The sequence below is a fragment of the Hyaena hyaena genome, unplaced genomic scaffold (genome assembly GCF_003009895.1).
Source record: "Hyaena hyaena isolate Hyena2069 unplaced genomic scaffold, ASM300989v1 scaffold_285, whole genome shotgun sequence".
NCBI classification, from domain to species: Eukaryota; Metazoa; Chordata; class Mammalia; order Carnivora; family Hyaenidae; genus Hyaena; species Hyaena hyaena.
The window spans coordinates 201080-227853 of NW_024080917.1; the positions used below are offsets into that span (position 1 = coordinate 201080).

The following is a 26774-nucleotide window of genomic DNA, read 5'->3' on the forward strand; positions in this document are numbered from 1 at the left end:
CGGACGCTGGTGGGGACGCCAGGCTCCGCCCCAGCAGCTCGCCCCCGCCGTCCCGCCAGCGTTTCGCGCGCGGTCCTCGTGACGTCGACGCTGCGGGGTCCAATAGGCGAGGCTGGCTGGGAGGCCCTGCCCACGCCCGCCCAGACTTTCGCCTAATTAGCATAATTTATGCGCTCCCAGTCTCATTTGCATGGGGTAGCTGGGGGCTTGGGATCCGACGTTCTGGGTCCCCAGTGCCTCTGCTGCAGTGACCCCGGCGCCTACGCCTAGAGTCTGCTGTACGCGCCTGGACTTTCCGCGCGACCCCCTAGGTCGACGCACCCTTGGCCATTTATCCTCGTCACCACCCAGCCCCACCCCTCACCCGGGCTCTGTCCAAGGTGCTGGCGGCCCGGGACCTTCGGACCAGTCAGGTCTAGAGCCGGCGCGTCCCCACCTCAGTGAGGGTGATCTCCGCCGGCCCGACTCAACCAGAGCGCAGCAAGCCCCACAGAGATGCCCAGGCCTCTACACGTGTGTCTGATGCGCTCAGCGCCCTCGGGCGATGACCTGCCCGTCAGCCCAGGTTTCTTGTAGCCTGGGCTCCGTCAAACTCGCTTCCTGCTACCGCCCACTGGAGGGCACCTTCGGTTCCACCCGAAAAGACAGGAAACGGAGGGGAAGAGACAGCAGGAGGTCACGGGGGAAAGGTCCATCCCTGCCGGAGTTCATTCTAAGGCGGTCCTGGAAGGCATCCCTTCTCGGGCTTAACCCCGCCCACAACCGGCTTCCTCCACCTCCTCCACCTCCCCTTCCCCAGGAACCCGCCCACACATCCTTCCGCCTCCGGAGTTCCTCAGTCCTAAACTTTCCCGGCAGCTCCAAATCACTCCAGTCTTGGACCGACCTAAATTTGCATGGATACACCCAACCTTGGCTCCAATACCCTCATTAACATAACTCCTCTCTCACGCAAGAACTTGCAGAGAGCCCTGTACCAAAATAGGTCCTTTATTCAGAGTCTATGGCTGGTCTTTTGACTACTTTTCTTGACCTCTCACATTTCACTTAGGGCAGCAGTTCAGAACCACCCCAAGAGGTTCTAAAAGCAACGTGAAATCAGAGACCCCCGTATTAAGGTTTATGAGGGAGGGGAGCTGGATTCCTCTTGACCTTTGGCCCCAACCATCTGGAACCTTGAGGGTCAGACCAAGTTCTCAGTAATAGCACCAGATGCTTCCTGTCCAATGTCTGGCCTCCAAGAGATGATCAGAGACCGAGCTGCCCTTAAAGGGGCGGAAGGTCAACGTAGAGTGCGGCATGGAGTCTGAGGTGTCCATTCCGCTGGCAGAGGGTCCAGTGGACCCTGGGGATCCCGAGTCAGAGAGCAGAGATGAGCGAGCGCAGGGAACTCTGGCTGGAGGCGCTCAGGGGCCGGTAACTCGAGGCTAGACCCTCAGCCTGAGGGTCCCCAGGGGTACAGGGCAGGGCCACCCCTCGAGGCCGGCGGTACCACACAGCCCAGCTTCTCCCGGGGCCCCGGGAAGGCCCCAACGTCGGGGGCCCTTTTCCCGGAGCCAGCAGACAGCTCCTAGAGAGGGAGCAGACGTCAGCTGAACCCCCAACCCATCTTACCTCCAGTGTCCTCCTTCACCTGCGATCCCACGCGCGATTCCCTGTGTGGACGCAAGCCCTTGTCCCTCAAGAACCCAGGACTTCCTCCCAGCCCCGATCCCCTTGGAAGCCCCAGCTTCCCACCAGGGCCCCTGGGCACCGAGGCGTCAGGCGCCCAGCTGCGTCCGCCCTCAGGCCCCGCCCCAGCGGGCGCACCGTCGGCGCAGCAGGCGCAGCAGCGACAGCAGCAGCAGCAGCAGCAGCACCGAGACGGCCGTCACGGTCGAGAAGACCCGGGCTGCGGGCACACGGTGCTGTGAGGCAGGATTCGGAAGGGGCTGCTCCCCAAACTCCTGCCCGCCTCGCATGCCCTCCTCACCCCCCATCGCGGCCTCCGGAGCCCCAGGCCGGGGGCTGCAGCTCACGTTGGCCCAGTCAGGGGGTGCTGCGGGGGTCGGGGCCGAGCCCTGGGGCGTCCGGTCTTCAGCAGCGTCCTGCAGCCCTGCGGAGAGAGGTGTGAGGCAGGGTGGCGGGGCGGAGGGCGGAGGGCGACGAGGCGGGCTCTCACCGCGGTAGGTGAGCGCGAAGCCCTGCGCGTGGCCGCGCGCGTCGCTGCGAAAGGTGAGCAGCAGCGCGGCGGCGCGCAAGCGCAGGGGCCCGGGCGGCGGCGGGCGGGCGCCGTCGAAGGCGCGGAGCAGGCTGCCCGAGGCGGCGTCGCGCAGCTCCAGCCGGTCGCGCGGGTCGGCCAGCTCGAAGAGGCGGAAGGTGAGCTCCAGCGCGGCGCCCGGCGGGCTCAGCGCCCAGCTGCAGTTCCGGTCCGGCCCGTACTCGTCTGGGAAGTCCGGGGAGTAGATGACGCCCTGAGGTGCGGTCCAGTTCCCCTGGCAGGAGCCCACCGACACTGCGGGCGGGGCTGGTGGTCAGAACCCGGAGGCCGGCGGGCTCTTCCTTCACGGGGCGGGGCTTCACGCCGAGGCTCCTCCCCTCCCCGCCGAGCCACGCCCCCCGCCTTCGCCGCCGCCTCCTCGAGCCCGGTCCTACTCCCTCCGCGAACTGCGAATCCTCTCCCAAGTCCCGCCCTCAACTCCAGGCCCCGCCCACGACGCCGGCTTCGGCCCCCGCTCTCCACCCAATCCCCTTCTCGGGCCCCGCCCCCAGGGTACGGCCTCCCGCTCCCAGATTCCGCCCCCACAGGGGCGTGGCACCCCCTGTCCCACCCAGACCTCCTCCCCTCACCACCCAGTCCCCTCTTCCCCGCCCACTCCTCACCTTCGTAGATGCCCAGACGCCCATCGCCGCCGCACAGCTGGCCCGGGTGGCCGAAGCAAATCTGGTCGCAGTCGGTAGCTGGGGCCGGGCGTCCCCGATCCAGGTCGCTTTCAGAGCCACAGAAGCAGGCATAGCCAGCCTCCACGCCCGCCAGCTGGGGGCACAGACTGGGTGACCCAGGAGGCAGTGGTTGGGGAAGGGGTGGGGTCTAGGGTCAGGGTCCTAAGTGGGAATCGGGTAGTAGGTTGCATTATCAGCATCAGGGTTTGGTGTCAGAGTGGGAGTTGATTTGGGTCAACTGTCACCCGAGGTCAGGGGTCACTGTTTTGAGCCAGAGGTGGGAGGGGGCAGTACCTGGTAGCCCTTCATGCGGCAGAAGCGAAGGCACACCTGGACCGTGAGCTTCGTTGAGGTCCCGCTGGGGCCGCTGAGAGCCGGGGGTGCCCCCGAATCCATGAAGCAGCCCAGATACCCAGGCACTGAGGGAGCAGCAGAGTCCGGCTTTGTCCAGTGCCGCCAAAAGAGAACTGTACCCGGGCAGCCCAGCGTCCCCACCCTTGTCCAAGCCCGGCCCACTCACTGTGACACGTGGGGATGTCGCAGTAGCGCCAGTAGATGCCCTCCTCTGTCTCGGCTACATAGCACCACGGTTGCACGTCACCGTCGGGGTTCCTGCCGGTGGGGGTGAAGTGGTCTGAACCCCCACAAGCGCTGCAGGCCCCAGGCCCCACCCCACAGCCTATCCGCAAAACAGCCACCGAGCGTGTTACATCTGGTTTGTGTGTTCCTCTCCATTGTCGCACAAATTCTCGTTTGTCCCACCTGTTTGTGGATGTCAAATCCAGAGGGGCTGGTGCAAAGCCCTTAAGGGGCACCCAGCCGGCTCAGTCGGTTAAGGGACCCACCCTTGGTTTCAGCTCAGGTCCTGATCTTACAGTTTGTGAGTTCAAGCCCCAAGTGGGACTCTGTGCTGTCACCAGGACCTTGCTTAGGATTCTGGCTCCCTCTCTCTCTTCCCCTCCCCTGCTCTCTCTTCTCTCTCTTTAAATAAATAAACAAACAAACAAACTATTCTTTAAAAGGGGGACTGAGGGCGTATTCTGGGCTTCAGATGTTGCTAGACATGACTTTATACATGAGGACTTTGAAGCCCCCTCAGTGTTGGTGAGGCCCAACCCCGCCTTGGGCCACTGCCACCTCCCTTGCCTTGGAACCTTGCTTTATCTTTAAAAAAAATTTTTTTTAATGTTTTATTTATTTCAGAGAGAGAGCGTGAGCAGGGGAGGGTCAGAGAGAGAGGGAGACACAGAATCTGAAACAGGCTCCAGATCTAGCTGTCAGCACAGAGCCTGATGTGGGGCTTGAACCCACGAACCCTGAGATCATGACCTGAGCCGAAGTCGACACTTAACCAACTGAGCCACCCAGGTGCCCCCTTGGGACCTTGCTTTAAAGCAAAAATGGTGGTCCTGAGCTTTGTGGTGCCTCTGGCTCTGCTTGCTCCCGGCGGCTTCTGACAGTAGTTGTGGCTCTGAATCCCCAATCCCTCCGTTGCCAAGAGTAGAGCCCCTCAAAGAAGTTGTACGGCAGGGGCCGCCCCCCCCCCCCACTCGAGAGCTCGCCCTCTGACTGGGTCCGGCGGGTACAGGCTCCTTCAATGCCCAGGCCTGGCCTGAGGCTCTGCAGAGTTTGGGGACCTAAGGCGGGTCCGGAGCCCCAAAATGTTCCGAGCGGCCAGCCCGCCCCCAGAACGGGCTAGGCCCGGTCCCTCGCCTAGGTTCGGCTCCCAGACCCTCGGGGTGGCCCTTGCGCCCGCACGGCCGAGACCTGCGTCCCACCCGCACCCAGGCCCTGCCCGCGGCCCACGCCTGCGCCCAGTCCCGCCCGCAGCGCAGGCCCGGCCGCTCACCGGCAGAAGTTGTGCGGGCCCAGCCCCCAGCGGCCTTGGGGGTCGCTGGCGCTGCTGTAGCTGTGCTGCTGCGTCTGGTCCCAGAAGAGGCACGCGCGGCCAGCCCCGCGCGGCCCCGTGCGGTTCTGGTGGCCGCGGTAGTCGGCGCCGTTCACCTGGAAGCACTCGGACAGGCCTGCGCGGCCACCGCGGGGGCTGGGGGGGTCCGGACCTTCGCCCGCATCTTCACCGCCCGCCCCGCCCGCTGCGGCTCCCCGCCCCCCCCCCCGCCCGCCGGCGCCTGCGGGGCCCCGGGCTCAGCTGCTCCCACCACCTGCTCTGCCCCCTCCTTCGCTTCGGGACCGGCTGGCTCCCCGGCGCGGAGGCAGAGGCGAGGGCGGTGACACGGGCCGGTCGCGGGGGCGGAGCTCACCTGGGCTGTGGAGGCTCCCCGCGGAGGCCCCGCGTGGCGGCAGCGACGGGAGGAAGAGCAGGAGGAGGAGGAGGCGCCGCGGGGCCCGTGTCTCCATCTCCCCCAACCAAAGAGCGGTTGCCGTGGCCCGCACGCCGCCCATGCCACCCCCGGGGTCGCTCCGGGGGCTTCCGGGCGACCTGGGGGCGTTCTCCTCCGACAGTCTGTTCTCGCCCCGCCGAGCCGCGCTCTCCGTCTGCGACGGTGAACTGTCCCCCGCGAGTATTCGCCTCCCAGGGCTTCTGCCCCTCGACCCGTCTCTCTGGCCCTGTGTCCCCTCCGGGGGTGTCCCCGAGGTTCTCTGACCAGGGGCGCTCTCTGTCACTGCCTCTCAGTGCTGGGGGCTTGCTTTCGCTTCCGCACCGGCCCCTCCCGCTGCGCCTCGCTCTCCCTCGCTCAGGTCTCTAGCTCTGGCTCCTACCCCCCTCAGTCCCTCTGTGGGTCCCTCCCCCCGGGGCCCCTCCCTCCCCACTCCATCCCCCCGCCGGGAAGCCCCGCCCGAGACTGGAGCGGAGGCAGCAGGTCCAGACGCCTCCCCCCCACCCCCGCCCCAACACAGTGCCCGGGGACCCTCGGTGTCCCAGCACGCTTCTCCTCTCCCTTCCCCTTCTCGAAGTCCGCGCAGGGGCTAGGGGTGTGCGGAGGAGGAAGGGCCAGGCTGGTGGGCAGAAGGACCCCCGTGGGGGTGATCCACGACCCTCTCCATAGGCCACACGCCCCTGGGACACCCCAGAGTCTCCTGCTCACAGGCACCCTAGAATTAAGCGCACGCAAGCATTCCCAGCGAGTCCCCCGTTCAGTGTGAGATGCCCACGCACGCGCTCTTTCCGACCCTCACGCCCGTCTCCCCGGGTACCGCGTGGCTCTGGCTGGACGGAGGCAGTGCCACTCCCTGCCCCGCGCCCGCGAGACGGGCGGGATGGTGGGCGCTCAATCCCGGACAGGCAGGGGCAGCTGGCGTCTGGGGAGGAAGGCAGCTGCGCCCCTGGTCCCAGCCTGTCCCCTCCTCTCTTCCCCCTTCTTCCCGTAGGACCCCCAGCTCAGGCCCGCCGGAGCCCTCGCAGCGCGGTGGAATTCCCCCAGCGGAGCCCCCCCCAGCCCCAGCCCGGCGGGGGAGGGGGAGGGGAGCAGGCCCAGGCAGGCGTGGGGGGAAATTCCCCGCCCCGTCCCCCGGGCCCAACTCCTCGGAATCCTCTGATCTCCCAGCGCCGCCCGCCGGCTGCCCCCAGGGCTTGGGGGGAGGCCAGCGCAGGTGCGTGGGAGGGCGGGGGCGGGGGCGGGGGAGCAGCGGGGTGGGAGCCGGGGCCCCAGCGGCCCCGCCCCGCCCAGATCCCTCATCCCTCACCCCTCAGTCCAGCCGCCCCCCCCCCCCCCCCCCCCCCCCCCCCCCCCCCCCCCCCCCAGGCCGTCCAGCCGGGACGGACCGGTCCCCGCCCAGAAGATGGAGTGGCGCAGGACGGATTGCAGCAAGGCCAAGGTGCGGGAGGCGGTGATGGGACCTGGCAGATCGCAGGGCGGGCAGCCCGCGGGCCGAACACTGGAAGGGGTGGGCTTGCTGAAGCGGGGGTCGCCTCGTGAGGAAGCCCTCCGGCAGCCAGGCCGGCCAAGGCTCACCTCCCAGTTTAATGCCCGCTGAGCCCGGGACTGCATATGGTGGCCCAACACAGAGAACCTGTTTAAGGCCCCCGCCCCCCAACCAGGGAGCGGTGTGTGTGTGTGTGTGTGTGTGTGGCCACCCTTTGACCTGGCCCCCTTCTCCCAGAAGGTGGGTAGCAAGCGGGGCAGTTGCTGCTGCTGCTTGCTGGTGTCCTCCCAAGTCTGAAGGCCTGGGCCACCGCGGGTGCCACGGGGGGCCGTTGGGAGCCTCACCTCCAGGGCCCCAGGCTGCCCCACAGGTGGGGCACAGGGAGGGGTCAGTAGGGGGAGAGAGTAGGAGGCGGGCCCTTCCCTGGCAGAGGCGGACCAAGCTGTCCATCCAGTGTACTGGGACCTGAGAGCGCCTCTGTCTCCTGAGACCTGGGTGACAAGGATGGGTGCTCAGCCCCAGGCCCCCCGGCGCCGAGATGAGGGCCAGTGTCCCCCTTGCCAGCTCCAGTCCCAGGTGGCTCACAGAGCCCCAGGCTAACGAAGACCTTGACCTTCATCCTATCACTTGCAAGGAGCTCAGAAAGGCTGAAGGGCCCCACGGTCTCTCTCAGGACTTAGTCGCACCGAAACAACAGTGCTTCTGCTGTGGGAGGCCGGGTACCTCCTGCCTGCTCCGGCTCTCCACCTGTGTTTACTGATCCTGGTTCCTCCAGCTCCTGTGCAAACAGCTGAACTTCGTTCCCCTGTCTCCCCCACATTTGAGTGTGGGGGTGAGTTCTGGCCGAGGGGGTGTGGGCAGCAGGGGTGCCTCTCATGGGCAAAGTGGGGGCCCAGACCGGCAGCATTAACACCACAGAGGAGCTCCTTAGAAATGCAGATTCTCAGGCTCCACCCCAAACCTCCTCCATGAGCACCTGTATCTAACCAGAGCTCCAGACTGGGACAGGGCATCCGCAGGCCCTGCCAGGCTCTCCTCTCTCACCAAGCAGATGCAGGAGACGCCAGGGTTGGGGGGAGGCCGGGGCAGGGTGGAAGGAGCTGGATCCCGGAGCGACCCTGTGGAAGCCACCCACTAACCAGCAGTGTCAGGACGCGGGAGAGATAAACATCCGCTGTGTAGCTGCTGAGATTGGAGGCTTGCTTGTTACACGGATCTGCACAACTTCCCTCCACCGATACGCCCTCCTGCCCCCACCCAGTTCTGGCCCACCGGACAGGTTCCCTAGGGCGTCCTGACAAAGGGCTGGGGGCTCTAACACAGAAATGATGGGCTGGAGGGCTGGAGGCCAGGACTCTGAGAGTTAGCCCTCAGCCGGCCTGTTCCTTCTGGGAGCCCAAGTGGGTGTTTGTTCGATGCCTCTCGACTGGATGCTGGACGTTAGCTGTCATCGTTGGTGTCCCTTGGCGCGTAGAATCTCTGCCTCCATCTTCACCCGGCGCTCTCCCCGTGTTTGGCGGTCTGTGTCCAGATGTCTGTGCCCAACCTCTGCCAGTATGACCTTACCTAATCACAGCTGCAATGACCTGTTTCCAAATAGGATCACGTTCTGTGGTGCTGGGGGGTTAGGATTAAAACACATGAACTGGGGGGCGGGGAGAGCACAAGTCTACTCACGGCATCTCTTAATTACCTCTTGTCTCTTTCCCACCCGCAGCCACCTCCTGAGTCTGGGTCACTACCATCTCTTATTTGGACAAATCGCACTCCACACTGATGTCCAGCCCCCTGCTCTTACCCTCTACATCCGTCTGGCAGCCGGAGTCTTTGGCCTGGAGCATTTACTGCAAGCACCTTCTGGCTCTTGGCATCTCCTCATTCTTCGCCTTCTTCTTCTTTTAATGTTTATTTTTATTTTTGAGGGAGAGAGAGAGAGAGAGAGAGAGAGCGAGCGCACAAGCAGGGTTGGGGTGGGGAGGGCAGGTAGGCGATCCGAAGATGGCTCCACACTGAGAGCAGAGAACCTGTTGCAGGGCTCAAACTCACAAACCAAACTATGAGATCGTGACCTGAGCCGAAGTCAGACGCTCAACCAACTGAGCCGCCGGGCGCCCCTCATTCTTTTTTCAGTGGTAAATAACACCTAACGTTGAATTTACATTCTTTGCTGTTTCAAAGTGAACAGTTCAATAGTGTTAAGTATATTCGCATCACTATGCAGTGGACCCGGGACCTCTTCATCTCGTAGTGCCCAGGCTCTAGCCCATTAAACACTAGGTCCCCCTTCCCAGCCCCCAGCCCCCTGGAAAACCACCTTTCTACTTTCGGTTTCCATGATTTTGACTACTTCAGGTATTTTGTATAAGTGGGACCACACAGTAATTATTTGACCTTTTGTGACTGGCTTGTTTCACTTCACGTAATGTCCCCCTGGGTTCATCCATGTCACAGCACGTGACAGATTTCCCTCTTTTTCCACATCGCATAATATTCCTTGGTGTGGCCCAACCACATTTTTTTGATCTGTTCATCTGTTGACAGACATCTGGGTCACTTCCACTGGCCAGAGTCCAACAGATGTGGGACAGGGTCCCACTGCCTCCCCCTCCTCACTTACTGAATCACATCTTTAACAGATATTTTCTGAGCACTTGCTGTGTGCTAGGCAAATCCTCCTCCTCGCTCTAAAGCATCGGGGGTGAGAGGCTAGAGCCCAAGGCTTGAGCCAGGGCCTCGTTACCAAATCAGAGGGTCCCTTCTAGTGCCCTCAGGGCCCTCAGGGCGACAGAGGGCTGGGCGGCCTGGAGGGGATGGGCTCCACAGAGCTGCGCTGAGGATGCAGCCTAGGGCCGGTGGCTGCCTGTCGTTGGCCTCCAGGGGACCCCCCTACCCCGCCACCACTGGTACCTCTGGCTTTTGGTCCTTGAACCAAGCAGTCACACTTGATGTGGAAACCAGGGCTTGGGATGAGGAAGAGTCGTCTGTACTATGTGAGCGCCTTCCCTGGGGCCGTGGAGTGAATGTTTCCCTCCCTCCAACATTCCCACGCTGAAGCCCCAATGAAAGGTGATGGTATTAGGAGGCGGAGCGTTTGGGAGGAGTTTGGGTCAGAGTGGAGCTTCTTGCCCGATCAGCGCCCTTACGAGCAGAGGCCAGAGGCTTAGCTGGTCAGCCCCCGCCCCGGGTGAGGACGCAGTAAGGAGGCGAGCATCGAACACCCGGAAGAAGGCTCTCGTCAGCTCATGCCCGCACTCCCATCTCAGGCCTCTCTCGCCTCCAGAACCTTGAGGAATAAATGTCGGTTGTATGGTATTTGTTATGGCGGCCTGTGTGGACTAAGGTCACCTGGATTCCTCAAAACCTCCCAGCGCCAGAGAGAGGAGCCCCATCGGTCTTATCGCCTAGGGAAAGAGACGAGCAGACTGAACGTTGCTAATGGGTCTGGGGTTTCCTTTCAGGCTGGTGACTGGTGTGGAATTAGACAGCGGTGACGGAGGCACCACTCGTGACTATATTAAGAGCCACGGAATCATACACGTCGAGCGGTGAATTGCGTGGCGCGTGGGCAGGGTGGCACTGGGGGCGCCGCCAGCTGGCAGGGCAGGGGACAGGCAGGATGGCACCCAGAACAGCTCTGGGTCTCTCCTTGTCCGATGAGGAGGACAGCACGTGGCTGCTCCCCTCTGCTGCCCGTGCCTGGTGCCCGCAGGTGACCCAGGGCCATGGCCATGGAGGCAGTGGGACACACAGGTCCGGTGTCAGAAGAAAAAGGGCCAGGCTGGTGTTGCAGAGGGACCAACCGGGAGCCCTCAAAGTGTCTGGGCAGAAAAGGGCTGAGGTCCGGTCCCCAGAACACCAACCACCCAGCTTGTAGGTTGGGTGGGGGCAGAGGGACCCCCCCAGGGAGGCGGGGACCAGCTGCAGGGGGGTAGGCAGAGGACTGAGGAGAGGTGTCCCGGGGAGGGGCAGGGGGGCGGTCAGTGCCCGAGGGTGAGCTCTGAGAAGGATCTCCTGGCTTTAGGCACAAGGAAGTCTTTGGAGCCACCATCCCTGCAGGAAGGACATGGGAACCAGAGGCTGGGCTGGGGCCGGGGCGGGGGGGGGGGGGGGGGGGGGGGAGATGGGGGGGGTGGAGCCCGGAGAAGCATTTCGGTGCTGTTCACTTATAGCCCTGGGGACAGGAAGTGGGGGCCAGGACTCCTACGACCAGCTACTGCTCCGCATTTTAAAAAAAATGTTTTGTTTATTTTTTTGAGAGAGAGAGAGACAGCGTGAGCAGGGGAGGGCCAGAGAGAGAGGGAGACACACAGTCAGAAGCAGGCTCCAGGCTCTGAGCTGTCAGCACAGAGCCCGACGCGGGGCTCGAACCCACGAACCATGAGATCATGACCTGAGCTGAAGTCGGATGCTTAACTGACTGAGCCACCCAGGCGCCCCAACTGTTCTCCATTTTTAAAATTTCAGTTCAGGGGCATCTGGGTGGGTCAGTCGGTTAAGCGTCTGACTTCAGCTCAGGTCATGATCTTATGGTTTGTGGGTTCGAGGCCCACGTCAGGCTCTGTGCTGACAGCCAGCTCAGAGCCTGCAGCCGGTTTCAGAGTCTGTGTCTCCCTCTCTCTCTGACCCTCCCCTGTTCATGCATTCTCTCTCTCTCAGGAATAAATTTTAAAAACATTAAAAAAATAAATAAAATTTGAGTTCCTTGTACGAAGGGGCCAGCTTCCAACGGGCCCGGCCCTGTGCACTCTGCTCTGGGACTGTGTGACGCGACAGGACAGCGATGAATCTGTGGCTCTGGAACTGCGGAGGGAGTGGACTCACCGGGGGAGGCCTCTGGAGCCCAGAGCAGCCAGCGGGCCGCCCGAGGTGACGGCAGTGCCAGAATTCCTGTCCGTCTGGGAGACCCCAGTCCAAGCGACACGGACCATCCGTCCATCCTGTGCAGTCCAAGCAGGTCGCACATGGGAGGAGGAGGAGCACACGGCTGCACCCTGGAGCCCAGCCAAGCTGGGGGCCGTGGGACTGGGGACTGAGGAAGTCACCGCCCTGCAGTGACCCTGGTGGCGGCTGCGGAGCCAGACGATCCTGCAGGCTTTGTGGGTGGCAGCGGCTGCTGCGACTCGGCACTTCTTGGGGAGCCCCTCACGCCCGTGTGCGGGTCCCCGTCCATGGTGGCGCTAGGCAGAGATGGACGGGGCCCAAACTCGACCAGGTGCCTCCCTCTAGGTGTGACCTCCAGCTGTGGGCGTCCATATTTATGACACGAAGATGGATCTGGGATCGGGGTGTCCTCTCTGTTCCCACAGGGCTGTCTTTGGCCTTGGCCGTGGGCAGCTCACTGTCTAAAGGCCGCATGCTTCACGGCCGAGGGCACTGCCCGGAACACAGCCCCCGTGTGGTGCCACTGCTGAGGGCCGTCAGGCGCGGAGGTCACCTGCCCCCGGCCGGGGAGGGGACGGTTTGTGCCTGGACCATCCTGACTGCTGGCAAGGCCAGCGGCCAGGGCTCCGTGGGGCTGGCAGCTGGGTCAGCTGACGGGCCAGTTACTGGCCTGGGAAGGTCGCCAGGGTCTAAATCGGGGGTCTAAGTTGCTCCGGCCTCTGGGGGAGCCATTTCCAGTTTAAGCGTCCCTCAGTTCATGCGAACGAGGCAGAGGCCTGGGGGTGAGAGGCCAAGGCGGCGGCGGAGACTCAGGCCTCCCTCGGGGCGACACCAGGGGCTGCAGTGCCCCCTGCAGGCCTGGAGCAGCCCCTCAGCCACTGCTCCAGAGGACCGCCTCCCGCCCTGGGTCCCGCTGGCATCTGGACTCTTCTGGGGCTGCCCAGCCAAACTCCCTCCCTCCCGACACGTGCCGCTCAGACAGTGTGGCTTCATGGTGGCCAACTGTTGTCGCCAAGGGGATGAGGATGCACACACCAGTTCCACACGGTGAGATATAAAACAGGGTTTATTGGCGGGAAATGTATAAGCAGAGGGGCAGTGGGGTCCCAAGCTGTCGCTGTCCTGCAGCCGGATACTGTCTGCTCCTCGGACCGCCGGGCGGCTCTCTGCGGCGCCACCGTCCCGGACGGGAGAAGGGGCAGGTCTCCGCTGCCATCCGGCTCTGCCTCTCCTGCATCACACAGACGCGGGCGATCCACACACCGCCGGCCCGGTCGTGTCTCCCAGTGGACACCCGGGCTGGCTCCCACTGCCGGCAGTGACGCCCGCCACGGGGATCGGGACCCTGGGAAGACAGCACGGGAGAGGGAGCGTGACAGCGCGTGCAGGCTGGCCTCTGCTGTGTTGCCAGGAGCGAGGGCTGCGGCCCTGCGGCAGGTGGCCGAGGGGCGCAAAGGCCCACGTGGCCCTGTCCAGAAGACACCCGCGGAGGCCGGAGCTACGCAGGGAGGCTCAGCCCGAAGCAGCAGGAACTTCTCCAAAGGCGCCCTGGCCCAGCAGGGCCGCACCGGCCTGGAAAGTCCTCGGCCAAGTCACGTGCTCTGAAAACGGATGGGTGTTCGAGGCTCCGAGCGGAGGGGCGGGGGGGGGGGGTCTCTGTGACAAAGATGTTTCTTTGGATCTTTCCTGGGTGGGGGCCTCTCCCCACATCACCCACATGTACAGGCTGCCGGCTCCTGGCGCTCGTCTGCCAGCTCGAAGACACCGTCAGGGCTCGAAGACACCTCCTTCTGGGAGGCCCCTCGAGGAAGCGTGAAGGCCACCAGTGCTTTGGAAGAGTGGAAGAGTCTTTGTGAAGCAAAATCTGACGGGTGGAAAATGCCAGGGTCTGGTGTGGGCTCGGAGCATCCGTGGCGCTGGCAGCACGAGGTCCCCGTGGAGGAGACGGGCCTCACTGCTTCTCACTGTGCAGTTCCATGTCGTTCACCTTCCTGGTGACAAAGAAACACGTTTGTTATAAACATCCAAATGCGGCAGAAGCAGATACGGTTTCCTTTTCCCTAGAAATAACCATCAACTAGATCTTTTTATACATGTACACATGCATGCATTGTACTGTTCCTTTCATTTTTTTAATGTTTGTTTTTGAGAGAGAGTGAGCAGGGGAGGGGCAGGGAGAGAGGGAGACACAGAATGGGAAGCAGGCTCCAGGCTCTGAGCCATCAGCACAGGGCCCGACACGGGATTCAAACTCAGGAGTTGTGAGATCATGACCTGAAACGAGGTTGGATACAACTGACTGAGCCACCCAGGCGCCCCTGTACCGTTTCCTTTAAAATGAGAGAATGCTTCCTAACCTACAGTCTGGGAATTCCTGGCTTTCCACAGTGGCGTGTTCCGGAAGAGGCACCGAAGTCCCACCTCCTGCTCCGGAGTCCCTGGGGACCGGTGCGTCGCCTTTTCAAGAATCTTTGTCAAGAAACAAGAAGTTCCCTTTCATCACCGCGGTGGGTGTGGAAATCACGTACAAGTCCTCTGACACCCTTCCCTTCAGGTGCGGGAGCCTGACGCCTTCCTTCAGCGCAGGCCTCGTGTGGCGACTGGCTTCTAAGGAACAGAGTGAAGCAAGAGGGATGGGGTGCGACGTTGGTCAGAAAGTCGCCGTGGCTTCCTTCCTGTTTTCTTGAGGCAGCTTTGAGCTGCTGTTCCCATTCCAGCGTGTCCGCCCTGTGAGTGTGGAACGCGACGGGCTCTAAGGCCCCGCAGCCGTGTGTCCAAGACCATAGCCACTTCGATGGCACCCCCACTCTCCCTAAAAGTCCTGCCCCTCCTCTTCTACCTTGAGGAAGTTTGTGAAGGACGGGTGTGAATTCTTCGTTCAGTGCTTGGTAGTGGCCACCAACGACCTCATCGGGGCCTGCGCTTTTCTTGATGGGAAGTTTTAAAACCACTAATTCAGTCTTTTTGCCCGTTACAGGTCTTCGGATTTTCATATTTCTTCATGGGTCAGACTTGGTACCTGCCTTTCTAGGAATGCATTCATTCATCTGAGTTACCAGACTGGCTGGCCTCATAGCCTTCCCTTACAATCCGTGTGTCTGTGTGTGTGTGCGTGTTACACACACGCCTGTGTTTTTTTTTTCTGTGAGGTAGGCGATAGTGTCCCGCCTTTCATTCTTGATTTTAATAATCTGAATCTTCCCTATCTTTATTTTATTTGTAAATATTTTATTTTTTTAATGTTCGTTTATTTTTGAGAGAGAGAGAGAGAGAGACAGGCTGTAAGTGGGGAGGGGCAGAGAGAGAGGGAGACACAGAATGGGAAGCAGGCTCCAGGCTGTGAGCTGTCAGCACAGAGCCTGACACGGAGCTCCAACCCATGAACCTTAAGATCATGACCCGAGCCCAAGTCGGGTGCTTAGCTGAGCCACCCAGGTGCCCCCTAAAGACTTTTTAAAGTAAGCTCTACATACATCACGGGGCTCTAACTCATAGGCCCAAGAACAAGCGTCCCACGCTCCTCTGACTGAGCCAGTCGGGCGCCCCCGTCTTCCCTATGTTTAAAAACCAAACATATTTGGGGGTGAAGTAGCTAAAGTCTTGTCAATTTTGTTGATCCTTTCAAAGAACCGACTTTCCTCGATTTCATGAATTTCTATTCCCTATCATCTCCCTCCTGCTTGCTTTAGGATTGCCTCGTTCGTGTTTTTCCAGGGTCCCCATGAGGAAGTTCAAGTTAATGATTTGAGATCTTTCTTAAGTTGTGTATTTAGAGCAGATTCCCTGTGACTCCGGCTCTGCCACGGGCACGCGTTTGGGCTGTGCCTCCGTTTTGTTCATTTTGGGCTATTTTCTACTTTCCTTGGCATCTCTCCATCAGATCACTGGTCATTCAGGCGTGTGCTGTTCGTCACACATTTACGAGTGTCCCAACTTTCTCTGTGCTCCTGACGTCGGGCTTCATCGCACTGTGAACAGATGACACACTCGGTGGGAATTCAGTCCTTGTAGAGTTCTGGGGTCTTGTTTCGGGGCCGGGACTCGCCTGTCCCGGCGAGGGCTCCTGCACACTTGGAGGACTGTGAGTCTGTTGGTGGCGGCCTCCTTCCTGCCTGGCTCCCTCCTTCCAGACACTGGTCATGGGGAGAGAGCTGGCATGTTTGAGGAACACTTAGCAGCTCTGAGGAGTGGTCCACACAGGGAGAAGCGGAGGCCCGCAGCCCACGGCCACGATGAGGGAACGAGCCACCGTGGAAGCGGCTCCTCCGGCCCCCGCAAGCCTTGGGGTGACCGCAGCCCCGGCTGACCTCGTCTCCAACCTCACAAGAGGCCTTGAGCCAGAACCCCTGGCCCAACCACGCCTGAATCTTGCCCACAGAAGCTGTGGGACACAGTGACTCTGTGGCCCGAAGCCACCACGTTTCGGGATGACTTGTGGCGCAACGTTAGACAACGGACACCGTTACCCGCACACCTGCTGGCTTTCCGGAGGGACAGTCTGGATGCACAGCTGCACTTCTGGTGGAAGTTTCATGTTTTCTGAGGGGAGAAAATGGAAAACGTGGATTAGTAATTCTTCGCTCGTTGAGGCGGCTAGAGCCACAGGCAGACACTTCGTGATGACGACCTCACGGCCTCGAGGATAAAGCAATCCGGGTGGAAGGCCCTTCATGTGGGTAGCCATTGGGAACTCTGTTTCCTAATGCCCCAAACTCCCTGCACCTGGTAAAGGGGCTACTCGGGGTGTTGAGGGCCAGCGGTCAGCCCCCCCATCAAGCAGATCGAGATGGAACTAGGTTCTGGAAGTGAGGTGCCGTCCACCCAGGGGCTCGGTCGGTTGAGAGGCTGACTCTTGGTTTTGGCTCAGGGTTCATGAGTTTGAGCCCCGCCTCTGGCTCTGTGCTGACAGTGTGGAGCCTGCATGGGATTCTCTCCTTCCCTCTCTCTCTGCCCCTCCCCTGCTCATGCTCTCTCTCAAAATAAATAAAGACTTACCCAAAAAAGGGAGGTGCCCTCTACTGCGCCACAGGTGTGCTGTGACTTCTACTTCTCGTTCACACCCACTGGTGGTGTTCTCTCAAATCTCCTCTCGTTTTTGGTTTTTTGAACAGAAATCAAATTTCTTTGGGTCGTTTTATACAACTTGGATTCAATTCTGTATTTTATAAAATGTGGCCTTTATCATTTTTTTAAAGTTTATTTATTTTGAGAGGGAGAGAGCGAGTGTGAGCGGGGGAGGGGAAGAGAGGGAGGAAGAAGGAGAAAGAAGGAGAGGGAGACGGGGAGAGAGAGGGAGAATCCCAAGCAGGCTCCCTGCTGTCATCGCAGAGCCCAAACCGGACTTGGGGCCCAAACCCATGAACCGTGAGCCAAAATCAAGAGTCGGACACTTACCTGACTGAGCCACCCAGGCATCCCGTGGCCCTTATTATTTATGTGAATTGATGTAAAACACAAAAATGCCTCCTAAAGACTGGTTTTATATTCTGTTTATGTGAAGGGAACCCATTTTCAGTTCAATAAAATTAATTATTGGCAAAGCCTTATGAGCGTGCGTGTGTGCGCATGTGCGTGTGTGTGGGTGTTTGTGCACACAGACATCGGTACATTCTTCTGGAGTAATCTCTATTTTTGCATCAGACTTTCAAGAGAGACTGCTCCGTGACAAGGGAAGACCTCTTAGAATGAAAGAAAGGAGAGAGAATGAATGAGAAGGGGAGTTGTTTTTGAGGATGGGACAGGTCTGGGGGTGCTTTCAGGTTCAGGAAAAGGAGCCAGTGGACAGGGGAGGTAGAAGACTCTGGAAAGATGGAAAGGCCAGGGCATGAAGGTGCAGATGTTGCCTGGGCCCTGAGATGTCTGAGCCTTGGGCTGCCAGAGACGCGATGCCCACGGCTCTATTGTACTCCCACCCTCCGACCCCCGGCCCCGTCTCCACCTGGGTCCTCCCGCTGGGCCGCGCTGGGGAGCCGCTCCCGCTGCCTCAGGGCCTCCAGGCCCGCCAGGTCGGGCAGGTGGCAGTGGCTCCGCATCACCGTCACCAGCTGGCCCTGGGTGATGGCGCGGCTGCGGCAGCCCAGCCGGGCCTGGTCCCGGCACATCCAGTACACCTTGTCCCCAGCCGCCTTCTCCTTCCGGTAGAGGAAGGACTCGTACACCAGGAACCGGCCCCCAAGCGAGGTCCGCAGGAACTCCAGAGGCTGCGGGGGCCCTGGAAGGAAGGGGCCGGCATGAACGGGGAGCCCCGGAAGCAGGGTGCAGAGCCCGCGCGCCAGGGACGGAGGCTGTTTCCTGTGTCCCGCCAGCCCGCCCCCTGCAATCCTGCCGCAGGACCCACCCTGCTCTCTGCCTCCACACCTGCCTGTGCCATGGGGCCCGAGCACTGAAGCTCAGGCTGCCGGCCCAGGGCCCGTGGCCCGGACACCCTCGAGCACGAATGGCGGTCTCCTTCCGACGGCTTCATTGCTTCCCGGCGCGGCCTGGCCCTGCGGCCGCCCAAACCCCGAGCCTTCCTGCAGGCCTCTCCTGACCCCGCTTGGACTCCACACTTGCTGGCGGGCACCCCAGGGCAGAGGCTGGTCTGGGCCCCGCACCAGGAGCCTCCTGGCTCCTTATCCACCCTCCCTTGGCCAGCTAACAACCAGTCAACTCTCTCCAGAGGCTTTTAAGGCCCTGAATTGAAAAGTCATGCTATGTTGGCATTTGCGTGGCCACAGAGAACTGGGGGTGGGCAGGGTGGGGAGTGAAGGAGGAGGTAGGAAACAGACACGGGAGACCCAGGGAAGGGAGACGGAGGGTCCCGTAGACCGAGGGGGGTCACCTCCCCCATAAACGGGAGCTGAGCGCTTCCTGTAGTTGGGAGTGCCGCCTCACCCCCTCGCCCTGGCAGTCTGAGTGGCTTGGCTCCCAGCCAGACCAGCCCGAGCAGGGAGCCCAGATGCAGCCCGGCCTGCAGGGAGCTCACGCCGGGGGCACACAGACTAGGGTGCTTGGGCGGCCAGGCCCCACCAGGCACGGGCGGCGGACACAACATCCCAGGGGACAACCTCTGGCCTGCGCCGGGGCTGAAGGGGTGGATGAGCCAGCAGGGACCCCGGGCCCCTCCCCACCCCCTCCCCACCCTCGCACCCCCGCACCCGCACCTGAGCCTTCCCGCTGGGCTGGGCTGGGGAGCTGCTCCCGCTGCCTCAGGGCCTCCAGGCCCCCCAGGTCGGGCGGGTGGCAGTGTCTCCGCATCACCATCACCCGCTGGCCTTGGGTGATGGCGCGGCTGCGGCAGCCCATGCGGGCCTGGTCCCGGCATGTCCAGTATACCTTCTCCCCGGCCGCCTTCTCCCGCCTGTACAGGAAGGACTCGTATACCAGGAAGCTGCCCCCCAGAGGGGTCCTCAGGAACTCGGGGCCTCCTGGGGAGAGACGGGAGTGGGGGGGGGAGAGCCTGGAGCCAGGTCCTGGTGTCCAGCAGTAAGGTGATGGGGGCCCCTGTTCTCAAGGCCGGAGCAGCAGGGCTCCTGAAATGAGAGCCGCCAGCCCCAGCCCGCTCAGCACCCACAGCCTCCCAGGGAGAGGAGCAGGCCTTGGAGCCCAGGATGCATCCTCTGTCCCCTGCCCCCTCCCCCAAACCCAGTCTAGTCCCAGGCCCCGGGGGGAGGGGGGGCGGGGAGGGAGGGGCTCCGTTCCTGAGCCAAGGAGTGAAGGGAGGCAGGAGATGGGGGAGGCGGAGGCCCTGAAGGCAGAAATCTGTCTCCCCACCTCGGGTGCCTGCAGGAAGGCGGCCCCTTCCCACACCACTACTTATCCTTGGCTCCCGGGGCCAGGCAAAGGGGGTGCACACGGCAGTGCGGTCCTTGCCGAGTGGAAGGGACAGGTATTGGCCCTTGGGGATGTGGCTCAGGAGTGAAATGGGAGTCAGGGTGAAGTTGTGTGCAGCGGGTGAGCTGTGGGGCCGAAGAAGCACCCGCTCCCCGTGGGTGGGAACGTGACCTGAGGGCGGTGGCCGGAAGCAAGAACTAGCAGACAGACACCATGTCTCGGAGTGTTGAGGGTGAGGACCCAGAGGGAGGCTGTGCCTGGGCGCACGGGGTGGGGGGGACCACAGTGGGAGCTGGAGACTGACTGGGGAGTCTGGGGGGTGACTGTGCTCCGGGGACAGCAGCAGTCAGTGCAATGGGGTATATGACATGGCCCTGAAGTGACCTGGCATGACACAGCATGACAACATGCACTGAAGTGACAAAGGCACAGTACCCCAGGCCTGGAGCAAAGATGCACCCAGAACATCAGAGGTGGGGAGAGGGGGCATGTGGTCACAGCCCGGTGGGGAAGCCACTGAGGACCCGAGAGCCCAGGGGCCATGCCCAAGATGGCGGGGATGCGGAGTCCCTCTGAAGGTGGCGTCTAGGGCAGGGGGACTGGGGGAGCAAAGAGCCCAGGGCTAGAGGTGGTGGAAGTCTGTCCTGCAGGCCCGCACTTCCTGCCCATCGCCCCTGGCAGCTCCCAGAACCCCGCCCAGTGGGTGCCCCGGCTGTGGGCACTGGCGAGCCTGCAGCCCCGCAGCGGCAAGGCCTGGGGCCTCGAGCCAGAGTTGCCACTCACGGCCGCAGCCACCTGACCGCAGGCCCCCATCGGCACCACATCCCAAGCTTGTCAGCCTTGCCTTGGGCATCAGCAGCTGGGCACGGGTCACCCGACATTCTAGACGAGCTTTACCCGGAAGGAAGAGACCAAAACAGACACACGGAGAAAGGGCACGTGGGGAAAACGAGGCCATCACCAGGGGCAGGAGTCCGGGGCCTGCCGTCCTGAGGCCATGGAGTGCAGACAGTTGTCCAGATATGACATCAGAAATGCAGACATTAGAGGCAAAGGCTGGGAGACAAGACGCAGGGAGGGTCCCAGGCAGTCAGGCCGGACGACGGACATCCGACCGACAGGCGCAACGGAGGGAAACGGGCAGGGAGCAGAAGTCACAGAGGAGCAGGGCAGAGTCACGCTGAGGGAGGGGACTGGGTCTCCGGGCCCGAGGCCCCGGCATAGCCAGGTATCCCGGGGATGGAGACGCGGCCCCCAATCGTCAGCAAAGACGCATCCCGTGCACGGGACCAGTCCTCCCGGAGCCGCGGCCGGCCAGGACCCGGGCCAGACAGCCCAAGGGAAGGCCTTAGCCCAGGAGCCCGCCGGCCCCCACAGGTGGGTCTCTGCAGCAAGGTGAGGGGGTCAACCAAGCAAGAGAAAGGGGCCCAGGAGAGGGGCCCCTGGGGGACGGGAGCCCAAGCTGGGGCCGCCTGCTGCCTGGCCACTGCGTGCTGAGGACACCGGATGAGGCCAACATAGAGAGCAGCTGCTGAGGGCAGAGGGCGGAGAAAACAGCCTCGGGAAAAGGACCGGGTGCCCTGCAGGTGACTGCCCCCCCTGCTGAACAGGAGACAGACCACCACAGGGGCACTGGGAGGGAGGGGCCGTGGCCAGGGCCCCTGTGCTCTCCTCGTCAGCAGGCCGAGAGACTTGAAAACCAGCTGAAAGCAGCAGAGGCACAGACCATCCTATGAGCGGCTGGTTACCTGGGGGAGTAGGGGTGAGGACTCCTTGTGCCTTGCGACCTCTTCCCCTGTACCCAGTCACATGGAAATGGGATAAAAAATGAGAATCAGAAGGAAACAAAATCAGGGACACCTGGGTGGTTTACTCTCTCTTTGCCCCTCCCCAGCTCACTCTCTCTCTAAAGAAATAAAATTAAAAAAAAAAATCAGATCTCAAGTTTGAGGGAACTTTGGGGCCAAGAAGACTTTATATAAAAAAAAAAGGTTTATTACTTACTTTTGAGAGAGGGAGACAGACAGAGCGGGAGCAGGGGAGGGGCAGAGAGAGGGAGACACAGAGTCCCAAGCAGGCCCCAGGCCCCGAGCTGTTGGCACAGAGCTCGACACGGGGCTGGAACTCACGAACCCTGAGATTGAGACCTACGCCGAAGTCTGACGTTTAAGTAACTGAGCCCCCCACGTTCCCCGGGGCCAAGAAGACGCTAAAGACAACTCCACTTACTCAGAAACCCATAGGAACGCGGGCCCCTGAAGGACAGGCGGGCGGCCCTCGCACACAGACCGGCAGCCGGGTGGGGGGACCAGACTGGGCCCCAGTGCTCTTCTTAGCAAGAGGACGAGGGGAATTCCGACCAGAGAGGCCAACACAGGGTGGACAAAGATGAAAAGCAGGGCTCTGACCCTTGTCACGGGTCCCTTAGGGACCATGACATTTCTGGAGAACTTCAGGAGGAGAGTAGAAATGTCACCTCCCACCCCTAAGCCACTTGGTCTGTAGGATGTGCTTGCTACAGACACGTGTCAGCCACTCACAAAAGCTACTTGTATAATTAGCTTCTCTGTAACTCTTGCAAATTCATAAGAAAAAAGGGGGAAGAGGCGGAGGAAGAGGAGGGGGAGCCGGGGTTTACCAGGCGCTGCACAGATTTCGGCACCGGACTGGGTAGGCCTGGGAGAGGTGGGAGACGGCTGTAACTACTTCCAGAGTGTTCCCATGAGGACAGGCGGGTGCTTGCTGGGGGAGGCGGCGGCAGGGTGGGGGCGGGGGTAGAAGGGTCAGAGGGAAAGACTGGCTGTCTGGGTCGTCTGCCTGTCCCCTAGGCCCACCGGGCGTCTGTCCTACCTGCGCTCCCCCGCTGGGCCGCACCAGGGCGCTTCTCCCGCTGCCTCAGGGCCTCCAGGCCCCCCAGGTCGGGCGGGTGGCAGTGGCCGCGCATCACCGTCACCCGCCGGCCCTGGGTGATGGCGCGGCTGCGGCAGCCCATGCGGGCCTGGTCCCGGCACGTCCAGTACACCTTCTCCCCGGCCGCCTTCTCCCGCCTGTACAGGAAGGACTCGTACACCAGGAAGCTGCCCCCCAGAGGGGTCCTCAGGAACTCGGGGCCTCCTGGGGAGAGACGGGAGAGGTGGGGGGGAGTTCAGGGTCTTGGGGTCCCCTCCTACTTCCCTGGACCCGAAGAAGCATGGCTGGAGGGGGCCCAGCTCCAGGCCAGGTGAGAAGGACTCACCTAGGTCGTCGTCCTGGTCCCCAGCGGGGGAGCCCTGCAGCGCTGGGGGCTGGGCCGGGGGGACCTTCGTGCGCTTTCTAGGCCGGGCTCTGCTGAGCGGCAGGGGCCCGGCCCCGCTGCGGGAGAGCAGCTCGTCCACGTGGCCCCCAGGCCCACCCGGCCGGGCCTGCAGCGTCTCCATGGCCTTCTCCTGCTGCCGCCGGGCCTCCAGGCCCTCCACGTCGGGCGGGTGGCAGTGGCCGCGCATCACCGTCACCCGCTGGCCCTGGGTGATGGCCCGGCTGCGACAGCCGCGCAGAGCGTGGTCCCGGCACGTCCAGTACACCTTGTCCGCCACGGCCTTCTCTCGCTTGTAGAGGAAGGACTGGTGCACCAGGAAGCTGCCCCCGTAGCACGTCCTCAGGAACTCCAGGGGCGGGGGTTCTCCTGGGGGAGGGGGCTGGGCGGTCAGGGCACCGAGCAGAGGCCCAGGGGGTGCAGGGGCCAAGCGCCTCCTCCTCTATGCTGACCTTTATTGCAGCTTCCCCTGAGCTGGACGTGCGTGGGCCCCGGGCGCACTCCCACGGACCCCCCACCCAGGACCCGGGAGGAGATGCGGTTCCTCTCCTGATGGTCAGTGCGGTGGCCACGGATCCCGGTGGCTACACATCACATCCAAGGTCACGCACCCGGGAAGGACGGAGCCGGCTTTGACTTCACAGCCTATGCGCTCAGTCACTCACGGCCATGCTTGTTTTTAGAGCTTGTAAGCAACTTTTATCTAATTTTTGAATAATACATACACGTGCTATAGAAAACAAATGGTGGTAAAAGACACACAGGGAAAAACGAGTCTTCCATGCCCCACCTCGCCTCTGTCAGCCCTCGGTACCAGGACAGCAGCTACCCTAAATCCTTACAACCTTGAACCTGGGTCAGGAGGGAGCGAACCTTTGGGATGGAGACGACCTCGCGCTTACTGCTAGTAAAAGCCACGCAGCAGACTTCAGGCGCCGGGCGCTCAGCACCAGCACAACCCAGACCCACCTAAACCCTCCCCCCCCCCACCGCGCCTATCACACACCCAACTGCCCCTGCTCCTGAGCTGCACCCAGCCCCGATGGAGCTCCCAAAACTCCAGAACTTCAGCACATATTCTGAAGTCAACAACCTACACAAGGTGGGTCTGTGACTTGAACCTGGCCCAAAGCTCAACATTCTACCCTGGGCGAACCTTCCCTAAACTCCTGGGTTTCCAGGACCACCTGGGCCTGTGAAAACTCGGGTTTCTGGCCTCACACCAGACCCTGCTGCATCAGAAAGTTCCAGAAGGCCCTGGGACCCCTGGTTCTGGAGCACTAGCTGTAACCCATGGGCTTAACGATTTGGGGGACATGCTTATTTTTTAGTCATGTTGACTTTGAGCACATTACAAAGCCACGAGGGACCCCCCCACTTCCATATAGGCACAGGGAAGGGCCTGCAGGCTCCCGCTCACCCCAGAGTGGAGGCCAGCTGTGAGGCACTCACCGGTCCCCAGTGTTGGGCGTTTCTTGGGGGGCAAGCTCAGCAGCGACAGGGCTCGTAGGCCCTCGTCCTCCTCTGTGGCCGGCTTGCTCAGCACCACGCCAGGGGTGGGCTCTGGCTCTTCAGGGCACAGCCATGGGCCCACCCCCTCCAGTGGCTCCTCCACTTGGCCTCCAGGGCCCTCCGGACCCCCTAGGCCTTCAGGCAGGGCCGGGCTGGGCAGCTTCTGTCTCTTGCGCCGGGCCTCCAGGCCCTCCTCGTCAGGCGGGTGGCAGTGGCCCCGCATCACGGTGGCCCGTGGGCCCCGGGTGATGGCCCGGCCACGGCAGCCCAGCTCAGTGTGCTCACGGCACTTCCAGTATACCTTGTCCCCCACAGCCTTCTCCTGCTTGTACAGGAAGCACTCGAGCACCAGGAGGCGGCCCCCAAAAGGGGTCCTCAGGAACTCCAGGGGCGTGGGGGCTGCTGAGGGCAAGGGGGGACAGGGTTAGCTGGTGCAGAGCAAGGCTTGAGGCCAAGGGCATGGATGGGAATGACGGGGGATGCACAGGGATGACATCCTGAGATCGTCACACCAGCTTGAGACAGTCGTGATGAGAGACAAAGATGCTTAGCTCAGAGGAGGGATGGGACTCCAAGGCCACCCCCCTGGAAAGGGGGGACACAGGGCCTATGTCTGAGCATGCAGGGCCACAAAGGTGGCTGGGCCAGAGGCGCAGGCCTGGAACTCACCTGGGTCTGGCTGGCTGCATTTATGCTCAGGGACCTGGGGGGTTGGCTGGACTGTCTCCGCTTGCTCCTCCACTGGCAGGATCTGAGGGGTCCTGGCTAGTGTGTCAGGGTCACACATCTCCAGGGACAAGACACAGTGCTCTCCTTCGGGCTGGGAGTCCACCTCATCCACGTTCTCTGTGGAGGCTGTCAGCAGGACCAGTTTGGAGAACTTCCTGGGCTTCCTGGGGGCTGCGGGGACGACGTCTGTCCCTGGCTCAGGGGACTCGGGGGACGGCTCCTGGCCGGCCTTCACACTCTCGCCCTCCTGCTCGCTGGGCTCGGGCAGGGGCATCCTGGGATGATGGCCTGTCCCCCAGGCCACGCTCAGGGCCCAGCAGACAGATTTCTCTTCCTGCTCCTCTTCCCTGGTACGGACCCTGGCAGTCCAGGGGCTCCGGCCTAAGGAAGGAGGCAAAATCCATCAGTGGAGGCTCCCCCGGGCCGGGGGCTCAGGAAAGCGGGTCTGGGGTGGAGGTCGAGGCAGACGGGGCTGCCTCAGTGCCCCCAGGGTGAAAAGCTGGGGAGGGTCCTGCACGGGGCTGGAGAGCCCTGGGGCGGTGCTTCTGCCGGGCCCCTTCCTCTCTTGGGCAGCCTGGGGCCTGTCACCTCGCCTTCCCAAACTCCACTTTCCCATCGGAAACTGCCAGATGCAGGGCTCTCGGGGCTGGTGGGGCCACTGAGGCACCGAGAACCGGGCGCTTGTACGCAGAGGCCCGAGGGTGCTGAGCACGCGGTGGCTGGCTTCCCGGGGTCCCCGCTTCACTTGGCCCCGTGTTCTGAACGTCGATCATTCTCATTGACCCGATTTACAGATGAGGACCCGGAGGCACGCCAGGATGGCCGACACAGCCGTGACGTCCGGAGCTGGGGGTCTGCTTGAGGCGGACCCGGAGCCTGTCCCCACACGGAGCCGGCTGTGCCTCCCCCAGGATAGCATCCCCGGCCTTCCTGAGCACCAAGCACCGGAGGCAAGCACTTGGGACACGGGCTCAGGTCCCAGACCCTCTCAGAATGCCCGGTGGCCTTCGTCCTGACACGGAGTCCCAGGCAGACCGGGGCCGGGCACCCGCTGGCCCTCCGCACACCACAGAGGGGAAGCCTGGCCCTGGGAGGCGGGGCTCTCTGGACTCCCAACTAGATCTGTCCCCCATCCCGGGCGGGAGGCCTGGACCACGGGACATGGAGGTGCCAGGGCCCCAGGTGGGCAGTGACCTTGTGCCTGAGCCGGTGCTGGCGCTGCCTCGGCTGGGGGGGGATGGGGCTGCAGAGGCGTCTGCGCAATCCACAGTCACTGAGGGCTCCCGGATTCTGGAGATTCTGGGGAAGCAGAAAAGACGTATTACAGAGGCTGACGGCAGGGCTGGCCTGGAAACGGGGCCCGGTGCATCCATGCGGAGTGGCCGTTTTGTCTGATGGGGGGACTGGGTGGTGGGCAGATGGCAGGGTCTCCCTCCGTTTATAGTGCTAGTCCAGAAAGAAGATCACATCCTTAGCAGGCATCTCACCTTCCCGTCTCGGGACCCAGGCGATGGCAAGGATCCCAGACACCTACCTGCACCCCCCCGACCCCTGCCCTGGCCCTGTTTATCCAACCTGGTTTGCAATTCTGTTTCCTGGGACCCCTCCCAATACACATGACCTGATGGCGCCACGGCCAGTATTCAACATTTCCAACACCCCAAACGTGAGAGGGGTCGGGTGTGATGCCAAAGAGGGGTTGAGGTGCCTTATCCCCTACAAGCTCCTCCCCGGCCCCTTAGCCTCTGGACGTGAAAGCAGAGACCTCTCAGAGTGCGACAGACATGGAGCCCCGACCACC

The 26774-nt window shown here is 62.3% G+C and overlaps 2 protein-coding genes across 10 annotated transcripts; both read right to left on the reverse strand.

Moving 5' to 3' along the window:
- Positions 1-1013: 1013 nt before the first annotated feature.
- Positions 1014-5280, reverse strand: KREMEN2 (kringle containing transmembrane protein 2). Of its 4 annotated transcripts, none has more exons than XM_039246707.1 (9): positions 5184-5280; positions 4772-4946; positions 3443-3534; positions 3217-3341; positions 2863-2899; positions 2162-2494; positions 1973-2095; positions 1810-1891; positions 1014-1570 (listed from the first exon to the last, which is right to left on the reverse strand). In XM_039246707.1, the coding sequence occupies exons 1-9, from the start codon at positions 5278-5280 to the stop codon at positions 1360-1362; spliced, it is 1275 nt and encodes a 424-aa protein (XP_039102638.1). In that variant the 3' UTR covers positions 1014-1359. The 4 variants fall into 4 exon arrangements, with proteins under 4 accessions (XP_039102638.1, XP_039102637.1, XP_039102640.1 ...); XM_039246706.1 differs by having other exon boundaries at positions 2863-3016; XM_039246709.1 differs by lacking the exon at positions 1810-1891.
- A 7396-nt stretch (positions 5281-12676) lies between these two features.
- Positions 12677-26267, reverse strand: FLYWCH1 (FLYWCH-type zinc finger 1). 6 transcript variants are annotated; one of them, XR_005530898.1, is made up of 10 exons: positions 26168-26267; positions 24914-25354; positions 24185-24646; positions 22676-23101; positions 22291-22554; positions 18771-19034; positions 17567-17839; positions 16095-16167; positions 13346-13619; positions 12677-13229 (listed from the first exon to the last, which is right to left on the reverse strand). XR_005530898.1 is itself a non-coding variant. In XM_039246694.1 (9 exons), the coding sequence occupies exons 2-9, from the start codon at positions 25245-25247 to the stop codon at positions 13580-13582; spliced, it is 2133 nt and encodes a 710-aa protein (XP_039102625.1). In that variant the 5' UTR covers positions 25248-25354; positions 26168-26267; the 3' UTR covers positions 12677-13579. The 6 variants fall into 6 exon arrangements, 5 of the variants coding, with proteins under 5 accessions (XP_039102625.1, XP_039102626.1, XP_039102624.1 ...); XM_039246694.1 differs by having other exon boundaries at positions 12677-13619; positions 24185-24643; XM_039246695.1 differs by having other exon boundaries at positions 12677-13619; positions 16103-16167.
- Between the last annotated feature and the right edge of the window lie 507 nt (positions 26268-26774).